Raw genomic sequence first — 13,286 nt, 5'->3', positions numbered from 1 at the left:
GAGGCCGCGACAATGGCTGAGGGGCCGACAACCCCAGCCATTGCCTTCACGCAGGCCTCGATGGACATGTCGGGGTGGGCGCAGCACTTAACCCCGAGCTGCCTAGTGTTCAGGGCCTTGGGAGCGGCGGGGGCTCTGGTCGCCACCACACCCGCATAGGTGGGCCGAGAAGGCCCTGCCATCCGCGGTGCTGGCGAGGTCGCCATACGACCACGGCCCACCCCGAGACTGCCCAGATGCACGGCAGTGCGTATATGTGTGGGTAGTGATGGGGGGGGGGGGAGGGGGTTTGGGTTGCAGGGAGGGATAGGTAAATGGGCCCCTCAGGGCAGGGTCAGAGAGGGAAAGTAAGGGAGGGTGGGGTAGGTGGGTGGGGGTCCAGGTGCTCTCGCCCCGGAGCTAGACAGGGAGAGAGGAGGTCGGAGGAGCAGGAGGGAGACGAGGGACAGGGCACGGGGGAGGGCCGGTGCCCCAGTCAGGAGGAAAGAGGAGAGGGGGTGCCAGTGTTGGGGGCAGCAGCAGTGGGTGGGGGACTTCGCTCTTCCAGCCCTTCCAGGCGCAGTCCAAGTCCACGGTGTCTTCACCCCCCCCACTGCAGATGGAAAAATAAATTCGGAATTGACTTCTCCCCCCGTCCCTTTCAGTCACTCTGTGTCCTCCCTCTCGGGAGAGAGCACTCTCCAGTGGACAGACGGATGGACAGCAGGCCAGACGGCGGGCCGGCGGGCAGGCCAGACAGCGGGCCGGCGGGCAGGCCAGACGGCGGGCCGGCCAGCAGGCCAGATGGCAGGCCGACGGGCAGGCCAGATGGCGGGCAGGCCAGACGGTGGGCTGGCGGGCAGGCCAGACGGCGGGCCAGCGGGCAGGCCAGACGGCGGGCCAGCGGGCAGGCCAGACGGCGGGCCAGCGGGCAGGCCAGACGGCGGGCCAGCGGGCAGGCCAGACGGCGGGCCAGCGGGCAGGCCAGACGGCGGGCTGGTGGGCAGGCCAGACGGCGGGCAGGCAGGCAACAGCTCACCTTCCTCCCCCTTCCCTCCCTCCTGCAGGAAGCTGAGAACAACAGCAGAAAGCTCTATAACACAGTGTGTTAGTCACATATGATTGAAAAAGGTGGTACAAACAAGTGAACGTTTCTGCCCGGTTCTGACCCAGGGACCTTTAAGCGTGTCAGGTGAACGTGGTAACCACTTCACCACAGAAACAACAAATGTCCGACACAGGAGCAAGTTTCAGTCTGTCTGAAGCTCAATCTTCATTCACACAAAAACCCGCGCTCTGATTGGCTGGAGGACCAGACTCCTTCCGGTCCTCCAACGCTTCCTATCTGTCGGATGCAGTGAGAGGCGATGAGTCGGAAGTGCACATTTCGGAATTTGGAGAATGCGCATGTGCGGGTTAGGCGGGAATGCGCATGTGCGGGTTAGACGGGAATGCGCATGTGTGGATCTGGGGATAAAGCGCATGTGCGGATTTGGGGATAAAGCGCATGTGCGGATTTGGGGATAAAGCGCATGTGCGGGTGTAGGGTGGGGACAAAGCCGGCGTACTGACCATTTTTTGTCTCCGGGAGATTAACCAATGGGAATGCTGAAGGACCGGAAGGACTCTGCACCACCAGCCAATCAGAGCTCCCCCATTGTCTAAATGCGGAAGTGGACAATGAATTTGTTCAGCAGCTCATCGCGGCACAACAAAGCTGCTGCTCCTCTCCCTCTGAATGAAGATTGAGCTTCACACAGACTCAAACTTACTCCTGTCGCCGACATCTGTGAGTAAAACACTTTCTTTTCTCCCCCTATCCATTTCTTTCTTCATTCTCGAGTTGAATTTTTAACTTCCAGGTCACCACTCGCTGCCTAAATAAAAATCCTCCTCACATTCTTCATGCATCTCTAACAGCTAATACAGTGTATTACACATATCATCAGTCTGCTCGTTTATGTCCAAATGTAAAACTTTAATGTGACTGTCAGCTTGGAAATCTTCAGTTCTCTGTGTCCAGGACAGGAAGCAGTGAGCATGGATCTGTAAATCAGACTAAATCAGCACCTTCAGGAGAATTGGGAGGGTGAATATTAGATACAGCAGAGTGAGAATGGAGGGAGAGTGTGTGGGATGGAGATTTACAGCTTTTGGGGAATGAGAGAGGAAAGAATGTTCCATAGAAACTAGAATTGTCTGTTCTGAATTTCGGTCCTGCATTGATAGTGGTGACTATTGTAAACTCCTTTTACAGGATATCGGAAGGTGAGGATTTACAGAAAGAAAAGCGTGCCAAACTTCACGTCAAGCGTCACTGATTTAACAGGATCACCAAATCTAGAAGGATTCAGAAGGCTTTAACCGTCAGAGTGACTGGAAAAGCACTGTGAGACACACATACCTGAGTGACTGTGGAAAGAACTTTAACCAGTTACACAGCCTGAAAAGAACATCACACCATTCACAGCGAGGAGATACAGCGCCCGTGTTCTGTGCGTGGATCAGGCTTCAACTGATTGCCGAACCTGGAGAGTCACAAGGACACCCACACCATGGAGAATCCATGGAAATGTGGAGACTGTGGGAAGGGATTCAGATCCCCATCTGCGCTGGAAATTCACCAACGTAGTCACACTGGGGAGAGACCGTTCACCTGCTGTGTGTGTGGGACGGGATTCACTCGCTTATCCAGCCTACAAACACACCAGCGAGTTCACACAGGGGAGAGGCCATTCACCTGCTCTGTGTGCGGGAAGGGATTCACTCAGTTACCCAATCTGCGGACACACCAGAGAGCTCACACCGGAGAGAGACCGTTCACCTGTGCTGACTGTGGAAAGGGATTCAGTACTTCATTCCAACTGCAGACACATCAACGGGTTCACACCAAGGAAAGGCCATTCACATGCTCTGTGTGTGGGAAGGGATTCTCTCAGTCATCCGGCCTGCGGCAACATAACCTCACTCACACCCAGGAGAGACCCTTTAAGTGCTCTGACTGTGGGCGTGGCTTCAAAAGCTCTCGGGAACTGATGGCCCACCAGCGCATTCACACAGCGGAGAGACCATTCAGCTGCTCTCACTGCACAAAGAAGTTTAAAAAGTCATCAACACTGGAGACACACCAGCGAGTTCACACTGGGGAGAGGCCGTTCACTTGCTCTGTGTGTGGGAAGGAATTCACTCAGTTATCCAGACTGCTGAGCCACAATCTCACTCACAGTAATGAAAGACCCTTTAAATGCTCTGACTGTGGGAGTGGATTCAAAAGCTCTCAGGTACTGATGGTCCACCAACGCATTCACACTGAGGAGAGACCGTTCAGCTGCTCTCATTGCACAAAGAGATTTAAAATGTCATCAACACTGCGGGTACACCAGCGCGTTCACACTGGGGAGAGACCATTCCCCTGTTCTGTGTGTGGGAAGGGATTCAGTCAGTTATCCAGCCTGCTGAGACACAAAGGCACACACAGCAATGAGAGACCCTTTAAATGCTCTGACTGTGGGAGCAGCTTCAAAAGTGCTGCGGATCTGATGGTGCACCAGCGAGTTCACACTGAGGAGAAACCGTTCAGCTGCTCTCACTGCACAAAGAGATTTAGAAAGTCATCCAACCTACGGGAACATGAGCGAATTCACACCGGGGAGAGACCATTCACCTGCTCTGTGTGTGGGAAGGGGTTCACTTATTCATCTAGCCTGCAAAAACATCAACATGTTCACACTGGGGACAGACCATTCATCTGCTCCATATGTGGGAAGGGATTTACTCGGTTATCTTACCTGCGGGACCACCAGCAAATTCACAATTGATTACAGGGGTTGGATTCTGCTGTTATTGCTGCTGTTAATCACATCCAGGACTGAACCATGTTCATTCTGACAGTTAGTGAAGTGCGAGGGTTGGAGTTTCTTTCTGCTGGACTCACGACTGAGCTTCCAGTGGGCTGATGCTCTTTCAGCCTGGGAGAGCACATTTCCACTGAAATGATCCACAAAAGCTGATGAAGGACATTTATTTTATCTTGTGTCACAAACAATGCTGATGTTCCCTGCAAGGGTGTCGCGTCTTGAAACACCAGTTCATGGTATCACACACAACTCCAGTGAGGAACCAGTCCAATCATCCTACAAACAATTATTCAAGGATATTTATTAACTGAAAGAAAAGAAAAATACACAACAAAGAGGAGTACAATATTGTAAGACACTTAATAACATGAATACCTAATCACACAGTTTATGTAGAAATTACCCCTTGATTCAAAATATATCTGTGTGTGCAGTTTGCACATTCACCTCGTGTCTGCGTGGGTTTCCTCTGGGTGCTCTGGTTTCCTCCCACAGTCCAAAGATTTGCGGGTTAGGTTGATTGGCCATGCTAAAAATTGCCCCATAGTGTCCTGAGATGTGTAGGTTAGAGGGATTAGCGGGTAAATATGTAGGGATATGGGGGTAGGGCCTGGGTGGGATTGTGGTCGGTGCAGACTCGATGGGCCAAATGGCCTCTTTCTGCACTGTAGGGTTTCTATGATTCTATGATCTCAATGATCCCTAACTGGCTAAGAATTCCCTTTCCCAAACAACACCCAAATTAAATAAATCTGTATCTCAAGTCCAGCTTATAGTTACCACATAATGCAGGGCTGATGATCAAATCTGGGAAATGTATTTTCTTGGTCCAGCAAAGATATTTAAACTGTCTTTATGAAGGTTTCCTGCAATGCCTTGGCTCTAAGGCTTAGATGCAACACTTAAGCACCTCTGCGAAATAAAAGATGTTGCAGGACCCCTTGGCTGTGAAATGGGTCTTAGCCTCCAGGCTATGAGTTAAGGGCTAGTCTGCCTGCTTCTGAGGGGAGTGGGGTGGTGATAATGGTTATGCTGTCTTTCCTTGTGTTTTTAAAAATGTGGTTGGCTGTCTTCATAGCTCACATTCTTTCCTTTTATGGACCTTCACATTTATATAATCCTGAATGACCCAGTGATTTAGGTAAACAGTTTCTGCTTGGGGCACTGAATCTTTCTATAGCAGTCATCTAGGTAATCTGTTTCTGATCCCAGAGCAATTCACACCTGATCATCATTAGGTGCTCTCATGTCTTTTGAATGCCCTGATCACTTTTAGAGACTTGTCTGGCCCTGGAAATGCTGGTTGTTACTGTTGTTAGGCAGATTTCTACCTCGGAGCTTTTTAAATTCTTGTTACTGCTGGACAAATCCTTGACACCTGCATAGTAAATAGTATTATTTCCCCCACTACAGGCAGATCTAAAATAAATACAAAAAGAACTGGAAAAATGCAGCAGGTCTGGCAGCGTCTGAGGAGAGAGAAATAGAACAAAGAAAGAACAAAGAAAATTACAGCACAGGAACAGGCCCTTCAGCCCTCCAAGCCTGCACCGACCATGCTGCCCGACTGAACTAAAACCCTCTACCCTTAATGTTTCCCGTCCAATGTAACTCGGCGGCATGGTGGCACAGTGGTTAGCACTGCTACCTCACAGCACCAGGAACCCGGGTTCAATTCCGACCTCAGGTGACTGTCTGTGTGGAGTTTGCACGTTCTTCCCGTGTCTGCGTGGGTTTCCTCTGGGTACTCCAATTTCTTCACACATTACAAAGATGTGCAGGTTAGGTTGATTGGTCATGGTAAATTGCCCCTCAGTGTCAGGGCAAATATGTGGGGCTACGGGGATAGGGGCTGGTTGGGATTGTTGTCAGTGCAGACTTGATGGGCTGAATGGCCTCCGTCTGCACTGTAGGGATTCTATGATAAATCTATTTCAGAACTAGAGGGGGAGAAATGTGATGGGTTTGATGCTGGTGAGAGAGGGGGGAGGGTCGGGTAGAACAAAAGGGAAAGTCAGGGATTGGTTAGAGGGCGGGTGAGATTAAATGACAAAAATGTCCTGGAACAAAAGGCAAAGGGAGAGGTAATGGTTGTAGTAAAGAAACAAAGCATTGATCCAGAGTTAGTGTTAATGGCAGAATAAAGGACAGCTCTGTCTGGAAGCAAAAAAACATGAAACAAGATGCAGACTGGCACTCGGCAAAAAAACAAATCAAAATGGAGGAGAGAGTTCAGGCTGTGAAGTTGTTGAACTCAGTGTTGAGTCCAGAAGGTTGTAAAGTGCCTCATGGGAAAATGAGGGACTGTTTGTCCAGCTTGTGTTAGGCTTCTCTGGAACATTCCAGCAGGCCGAGGATAGAAATGTGAGCATGAAAGCAAGGTGGTGAATTCTAATGGCAAACAAGCGGAAGGTCAGGGTGGTGCTTGTGGACTGAGCGGAGGTGTTCCACAAAGAGGGCAGGGAACAGGCTACAGATGAATTAAAGAGGAAGCATTTGGGTCCAGAACATTGTGAACATCCTTTTACCCTGGTTGTCTTTGATCCTCAAGTCATTTTCTGTTTGTTTTTAACCATGTTCTGTTTCATTAATAAACTTTTATCAGTAAAAATATTTGATTTTTCTGGACTTTTCCTGATGGGATTAGGGAAAGTGGGTGAGAGGGGTTGGCAGGCTCTTTAACAGAAAGTGAGTCCCTCTGAGGTAATTGGCGAAGGAGCCAGAGGGGGAGATGAGATTTTATTTTTTGACACAGCAAGTTGTTCTGATCTGCAGATTCAATAGAATCTTTCCAAAGGGTAAAGACTTGAAAGGGAAGAATTTGCAGGGGTGTGGGAAAAGGCAGAGCAGTTGGATGAATCAGAGAGTCCTTCCAAAGAGATAGCAGGGACACAATGGGGTGAATGGACTCCTCCTACAGCCTGTCAATCTCAGCCTCCTGCTGTTGTGCAGGTTAAAAGGGACAGATTTCATTGCAGCCTCTTCCCTGTCTATGTATTTAAAGTACAATAGGTTTATTTGGTATCATGAGCTTTCAGAGCTCCTTTACCAGGTGAGTGGAGAGGTGGATTCACAAACACGGCATATATAGACAGAGACTCAATTACAAGATAATGGTTGGAATGCTGTTCTGCAGGGCTCTGTACTGGGGCCTCTGCTATTTGTGATATATATAAATGATTTGGAAGAAGGTGTAACTGGTGTAATCAGCAAGTTTGCGGATGACACGAAGATGGCTGGATTGCGGATAGCGAAGAGCATTGTCGGGCAATACAGCAGGATATAGATAGGCTGGAAAATTGGGCGGAGAGGTGGCAGATGGAGTTTAATCCGGATAAATGCGAAGTGATGCATTTTGGAAGAAATAATGTAGGGAGGAGTTATACAATAAATGGCAGAGTCATCAGGAGTATAGAAACACAGAGGGACCTAGGTGTGCAAGTCCACAAATCCTTGAAGGTGGCAACACAGGTGGAGAAGATGGTGAAGAAGGCATATGGTATGCTTGCCTTTATAGGACGGGGTATAGAGTATAAAAGCTGGAGTCTGATGATGCAGCTGTATAGAACGCTGGTTAGGCCACATTTGGAGTACTGCGTCCAGTTCTGGTCGCCGCACTACCAGAAGGACAGGGAGGCATTAGAGAGAGTGCAGAGAAGGTTTACCAGGATGTTGCCTGGTCTGGAGGGTCTTAGCTATGAGGAGAGATTGGGTAAACTGGGGTTGTTCTCCCTGGAAAGACGGAGAATGAGGGGAGATCTAATAGAGGTGTACAAGATTATGAAGGGGATAGATAGGGTGAACAGTGGGAAGCTTTTTCCCAGGTCGGAGGTGACGTTCACGAGGGGTCACGGGCTCAAGGTGAGAGGGGCGAAGTGTAACTCAGATATCAGAGGGATGTTTTTTACACAGAGGGTGGTGGGGGCCTGGAATGCGCTGCCAAGTAGGGTGGTGGAGGCAGGCACGCTGACATCGTTTAAGACTTACCTGGATAGTCACATGAGCAGCCTGGGAATGGAGGGATACAAACGATTGGTCTAGTTGGACCAAGGAGCGGCACAGGCTTGGAGGGCCGAAGGGCCTGTTTCCTGTGCTGTATTGTTCTTTGTTAATGCGAGTCTTTACAGGTACAGTGAGAGTGGAGAGAGGGATAATGACAAGTTAAAGAGGTGTGAATTGTCTCAAGCCAGGACAGTTAGTAGGATTTTGCAAGCCCAGGCCAAATAGTGGGGGTTACATGCAGTGTGACATGAACGCAAGATCCAGGTTGAGGCTGTCCTCATGCACGCAAAACTTGGCTATCAACCAGGATCTTGGGTTCATGCCATACTACATGTAACCCCCACCATTTGGCCTGGGCTTGCAAAATCCTACTAACTGTCCTGGTTGAGACAATTCACACCTCTTTAACTTGTCATTATCCCTCTCTCCACTCGCATTGTCTGTACCTGCAAAGACTTGATTGCCTGTAAAAACTCGCATTCCAACCATTACCTGGCAATCGAGTCGATGTCTATATATGCCGTGTTTGTGAACACCCTCCATTCACCTGATGAAGGAGCAGCGCTCCGAAAGCTTGTGATTCCAAATAAACCTGTTGGACTTTAACCTGGTGTTGTGAGACTTCATACTGTGCCCACCTCTGTCCAACACTGGCATCTCCTTATCATGTATTTGAAGAGACGGGTTTCTCTTTAGCTCTGAGTGACCGATATAACAATTGGTTGGAGGCCCATTTCCCAGTCAGTCCTCCAGCACCTTCCTGTCTCTCTATTAGTGCGACGCCCATGGCAGTTTCCCAACTGGGGCGCAGGCCCCGTTATTCTCAGCTAAATGCAGCCCTCAGATCCGTCGTCTGGCTGTCATTGACACGAGCAACAGAGAGACAGAAAGGTGCCCCAGGCTCAAATGGGAAGTCAAAACTTGTCAGAACATAAGCTGTCAGGATCTCGGTAACAATCAATTGGATTTTCACAGTAACTGCATTGCAATGGTAATGTAAACTAATAAATAAACTTTAAATTAAAAAACACTAAACCCAGTGAATAAATTACAGAACTACATTACAAAACTTAAGTTTTATGACATTTAATCCAACAAGCGAGAAACAACAATGAAGAAACACTTTTTTATAGGGAACATAGCCCTTAAAATGTAAAACTGAACTCTGACTTTACACAGTCAGGTATCCCACTCAATGATTATATTTTACTCTGCCTTGCCATGGTGACACTCAGTTCTCAAAGAATGAGTCTTGGAGTAAAGTGATTCTTTACTCCAAGGGTTTATTTCCATTGTTTTCCTTTTCCAGTCTGACAACCTTTAACCCCAGAATTTTCTTTCACTGTGCTGGTTCTCCTGGACATTTACCCCTAACACAAGAATCTTCCAGCCTTGTTTCATAATTCTAAGTAATTTAAGACCAACATACAACATAGGAGCAGAAATAGGCTATTCGGCCCCTTGTCTGCTCCACCATTTATTTAGATCAGGGCAGATTTGTTTGTGTTGAGTCCCACATTCCTCTTCTACGCCCAATACTTTTGATTCCCTTATCCAATAAAAATTGGGCTGAAGGCAAAATTCTGCTGTTGCTGGAATCTGAAATAAAAACAGAAAATGTTGGACAATCTCAGCAAGTCTGACAACATCTGAAACAAACATGTTTCAAAGTTTAATTTAAAGAGGTAAGACATGATAGGAGCGCTCCAAGCCGTGGTTTGCCTCCTCTTGCACGATGTGGCAGGGTGAGGACAGTTCCAGTCCCCCGGGTCAGCATGTGTGCAGGAAGCGTCTCCAGCTACAGTTCCTGGAAGCTCGAGTTTCAGATCTGGAGCGGTGGCTGGAGACACTGGGGCATCTGCAAGGCAGTGAGTATTGTGGATAACACATAGAGAGGAAGTCACATCACAGGCTCAGACTCCAGAGGCGGGAAGGGAATGGATGACCACCAGACAGAGCAAGAGAGATAGGCAGGTAGTGCAGGAATCTCCTGTGGCCATTCCCCTGCAAAACAGATATACCGTTGTGGATACATTTGAGAGGAATGACATCTCAGGGGGAAAGCAGCAGCAGTCAAACTCGTTGCACTATAGTTGGTTCTGCTGCAGTGGGGAGGGGTAAAAAGTGTGACAGCGCAATAGTTACAGGGCTCTAAGTTGTAAGGGGAATAGACAGGTGTTTCTGTGGCCACAAACTAGACTCCAGGATGGTATGTTGCCTCCCTGGTGCGAGGGTCAAGGATGTCTCGGAGCGGGTACAGGACATTCTGGAGGAGGAGGGTGAACAGCCAGTGGTCGTGGTACACATCAGTAAATGACATAGCTTAAAAAAAAAAGAGGCCCAAAAAGCAGAATAGAGAGAGCTGGGAAGAAAATTAAGAAATCGGACCCTAAAGATAGTGATCTCAGGATTACTACCGGTGCCACGAGCTAGTCAGAGCAGAAGTGACAGGAGAGATCGGATGAATGCATGACTGAAGAGATGGTGTCAGGGGGAGGGTTTCAGATTCTTGGGGCTGGGACCAGTTCTAGGGGAGGTGGGACCTGTACAAATTGGATGGGTTACACCTGGGTAAGACTGGGACTGATGTCCTGGGGGGACTGTTTGCTAGGGTGGTTGGGGAGGGTTTAAACTAATATGCCGGGGGATGGGAACCAATGTAAGGAGTCAGAGGAGGAGGGACTAGGACAAAAACAAAAGGTAGAAAAGGGAATAAGGAAAGTGATAGGCAGAGAAACCAAGGACAAAATTGAAACAGGGCTATAGAGAAAAATATTGGGAGCAAGGCAAACAATGTTAAAAAGACAAGCTTAAAGGCTCTGTGCCTTAATGAATGGAGCATTTGCAATAAAGTGGATGAACTAATCACGCAGATAGATGTAAACAGGTACGATATAATTGGGATTACAGAGACATGGCTGCAGGGTGACCAGGGATGGGAACTGAATGTCCCAGGGTATTCAATATTTAGGAAGGACAGGCATAGAGGAAAAGGTGGTGGAGTGGCATTGCTGATGAAGAGGAAATTAACACAATATGAGAAAGGATATTAGCTCTGACAATGTGGAGTCTGTATGGGTGGAGTTGAGAAATACCAAGGGGCAAAAAGCATTAGTGGGTGTCATATATAGACCCCAAACTGCAGTGGTGATGTTGGGGATGGCAGAAAACAAAATTAGAGATGCATGTGATAAGGGAATATCGGTGATTATGGGTGATTTTAATCTGCACATAGATTGGGCAAATCAAATTAGCCACAATGCCGTAGAGGAGGAATTCCTGGAGTGTAAACGGGATGGTTTTCTTGACCAATATGTGGAGGAACCAACTAGAGAGCAGTCCATCTTAGACTGGGTAATGAGAAGGGAACCATTGCCAATCTAGCTGTACGAAACCCCTTGGGAATACATGACCATAACATGATAAAAGTTTTTATCAATATGGAGAGTAAAGTAGCTGATTCAGGTGCTGAATCTTAATAATAGGTCTGAGGATTGGGAGCAGGTTAGAATTCAGAAAAGAAGGACCAAGGGATTGATTAAGAAGGGGAAAATACAGAACGAAAGTAAGCTTGCAGGGAACATAAAGACTGACACAAAGAGTTTCTATAGATATATGAAGAGAAAGGGGTTGATGAAGACAAATGTAGGTCCCCTGCAGACAGAAATAGGGGAATCTATAATAAGGGACAAAGAAATGGCTGAGCAACTGAATACATACTTTGGTTCTATCTTCACCAAAGAGGATACAAATCAGATACCAGAAATGTTGAAAAATGCAAGATTTAGTGAGAGGGAAGAACTGAGGAAGATCAATATTAGGAGAGAAATTTTGCTGGGTAAATTGATGGGATTGAAGGCAGATAAATCCGCAGGCTGATGATCTACATCCCAGAGTGTTTGAGGAAGTGGCTCTAGAAATAGTGGATGCATTGGTGGTCATCTTCCAGGATCCTATTGACTGCAGATTGGAGGGTCGCTAATATCACTCCAATATTCAAAAAGGGAGGGAGAGAAAACAGGGAATTATAGACCAGAAAGCCCAACATCGGTAGTGGGGAAATTTCTTGAATCCATTGTCAAGGACTTTATAGCGGAGCACTTAGAAAGCAGTGGCAGGATCAGACAGAGTCAGCATGGATTTATGAAGGGGAAATAATGCTTGACAAATATTTTGGAATTCTTTGAAGATGTAACTAGTGGAGTTGATGTGGTATATTTGGACTTTCAGAAAGTGTTTGACAAAGTTCTGCATAAGAGCAAGATTAAAGCACATGGGATTGGGAGAAGTATATTGAGATGGATAGAAAACTGGTTGGCAGAGAGGAAACATAGGGCGGCACGGAAGCACAGTGGTTAGCACTGCTGCTTCACAGCTCCAAGGACGTGGGTTCGATTCCCGGCCTGGGTCACTGTCTGTGTGGAGTTTGCAGATTCTCCCCATGTCTGCGTGGGTTTCCTCCAGGTGCTCCGGTTTCCTCCCACAGTCCAAAGATGTGCGGGTTAGGTTAATTGGCCACGCTAAATTGCCCCTTAGTGTTCCGGGATGTGTAGGTTAGAGGTATTAGCGGGTAAATATGGGCGGATATGGGGTTAGGGCCCGGGTGGGATTGTGGTCAGTGCAGACTCGATGGGTCAAATGGCCTCTTTCTGCACTGTAGGGTTTCGATGATAGAATAGGAATTAATGGGTGCTTCTCAAATTGGCAGACAGTAACTAATGTGGTGCCACAGGGACTGGGGGTGCTAGGACCCCAGCTATTCACAATTTATATTAATGATTTGGATGAGGGAACAAAATGTAACGTCTCAAAGTTTGCAGATGTTGGGTGGGAGGGTGAACTGTGACGAGGATGCAGAAATCCTTTAGCATGATCTGGACAGGTTGGGTGAGTGGGCAAATCAATGGCAGATGCAGTATAATTTGGATAAATGTGAGGTTATTCAGTTCGGAAGCAAAAGAAGGCGGCAAATTACTACCTGAATGGCTGTAAACTGGAAGAAGAGTGTGCAGCGGGACCTGGGTGTCCTTGTGCACCAGTCATTGAAGGTAAGCATGGAGGTGCAGCAGGCGGTAAAGAAGACAAATCGTATGTTGGCCTTCATTGCGAGAGATTGAGTATCATAGAAATCATAGAAACCCTACAGTGCAGAAGGAGGCCATTCGGCCCATCGAGTCTGCACCGACCACAATCCCACCCAGGCCCTACCCCCACATATTTACCCACTAATCCCTCTCACTTACACATCTTAGGACTCTAAGGGGCAATTTTTAACCTGGCCAATCAACCTAACCCGCACATCTTTGGACTGTGGGAGGAAACCGGAGCACCCGGAGGAAACCCACGCAGACACAAGGAGAATGTGCAAACTCCACACAGACAGTGACCCGAGCCGGGAATCGAACCCGGGACCCTGGAGCTGTGAAGCAGCAGTGCTAACCACTGTGC

General features: G+C 47.9%; 2 protein-coding genes across 2 annotated transcripts in view; one reads left to right on the top strand and one right to left on the bottom strand.

Moving 5' to 3' along the window:
• Positions 1–13,286, bottom strand: part of LOC144510911 (uncharacterized) — a 53,585-nt gene that overhangs the window by 27,989 nt on the left and 12,310 nt on the right. The window lies entirely within an intron of this gene.
• LOC144510467 (uncharacterized) lies at positions 1,628–6,441 on the top strand. Its single transcript, XM_078239914.1, has 2 exons — positions 1,628–1,768; positions 2,237–6,441. Exon 2 carries the CDS (start codon positions 2,535–2,537, stop codon positions 3,795–3,797), a length of 1,263 nt encoding a protein of 420 aa, XP_078096040.1. The 5' UTR covers positions 1,628–1,768; positions 2,237–2,534; the 3' UTR covers positions 3,798–6,441.

The sequence above is a fragment of the Mustelus asterias genome, chromosome 23 (assembly GCF_964213995.1).
Source record: "Mustelus asterias chromosome 23, sMusAst1.hap1.1, whole genome shotgun sequence".
Lineage (NCBI taxonomy): Eukaryota > Metazoa > Chordata > Chondrichthyes > Carcharhiniformes > Triakidae > Mustelus > Mustelus asterias.
The sequence above is the reverse complement of the archived record's forward strand: the minus strand, read 5'-3'. Positions and strand labels throughout refer to the sequence as shown.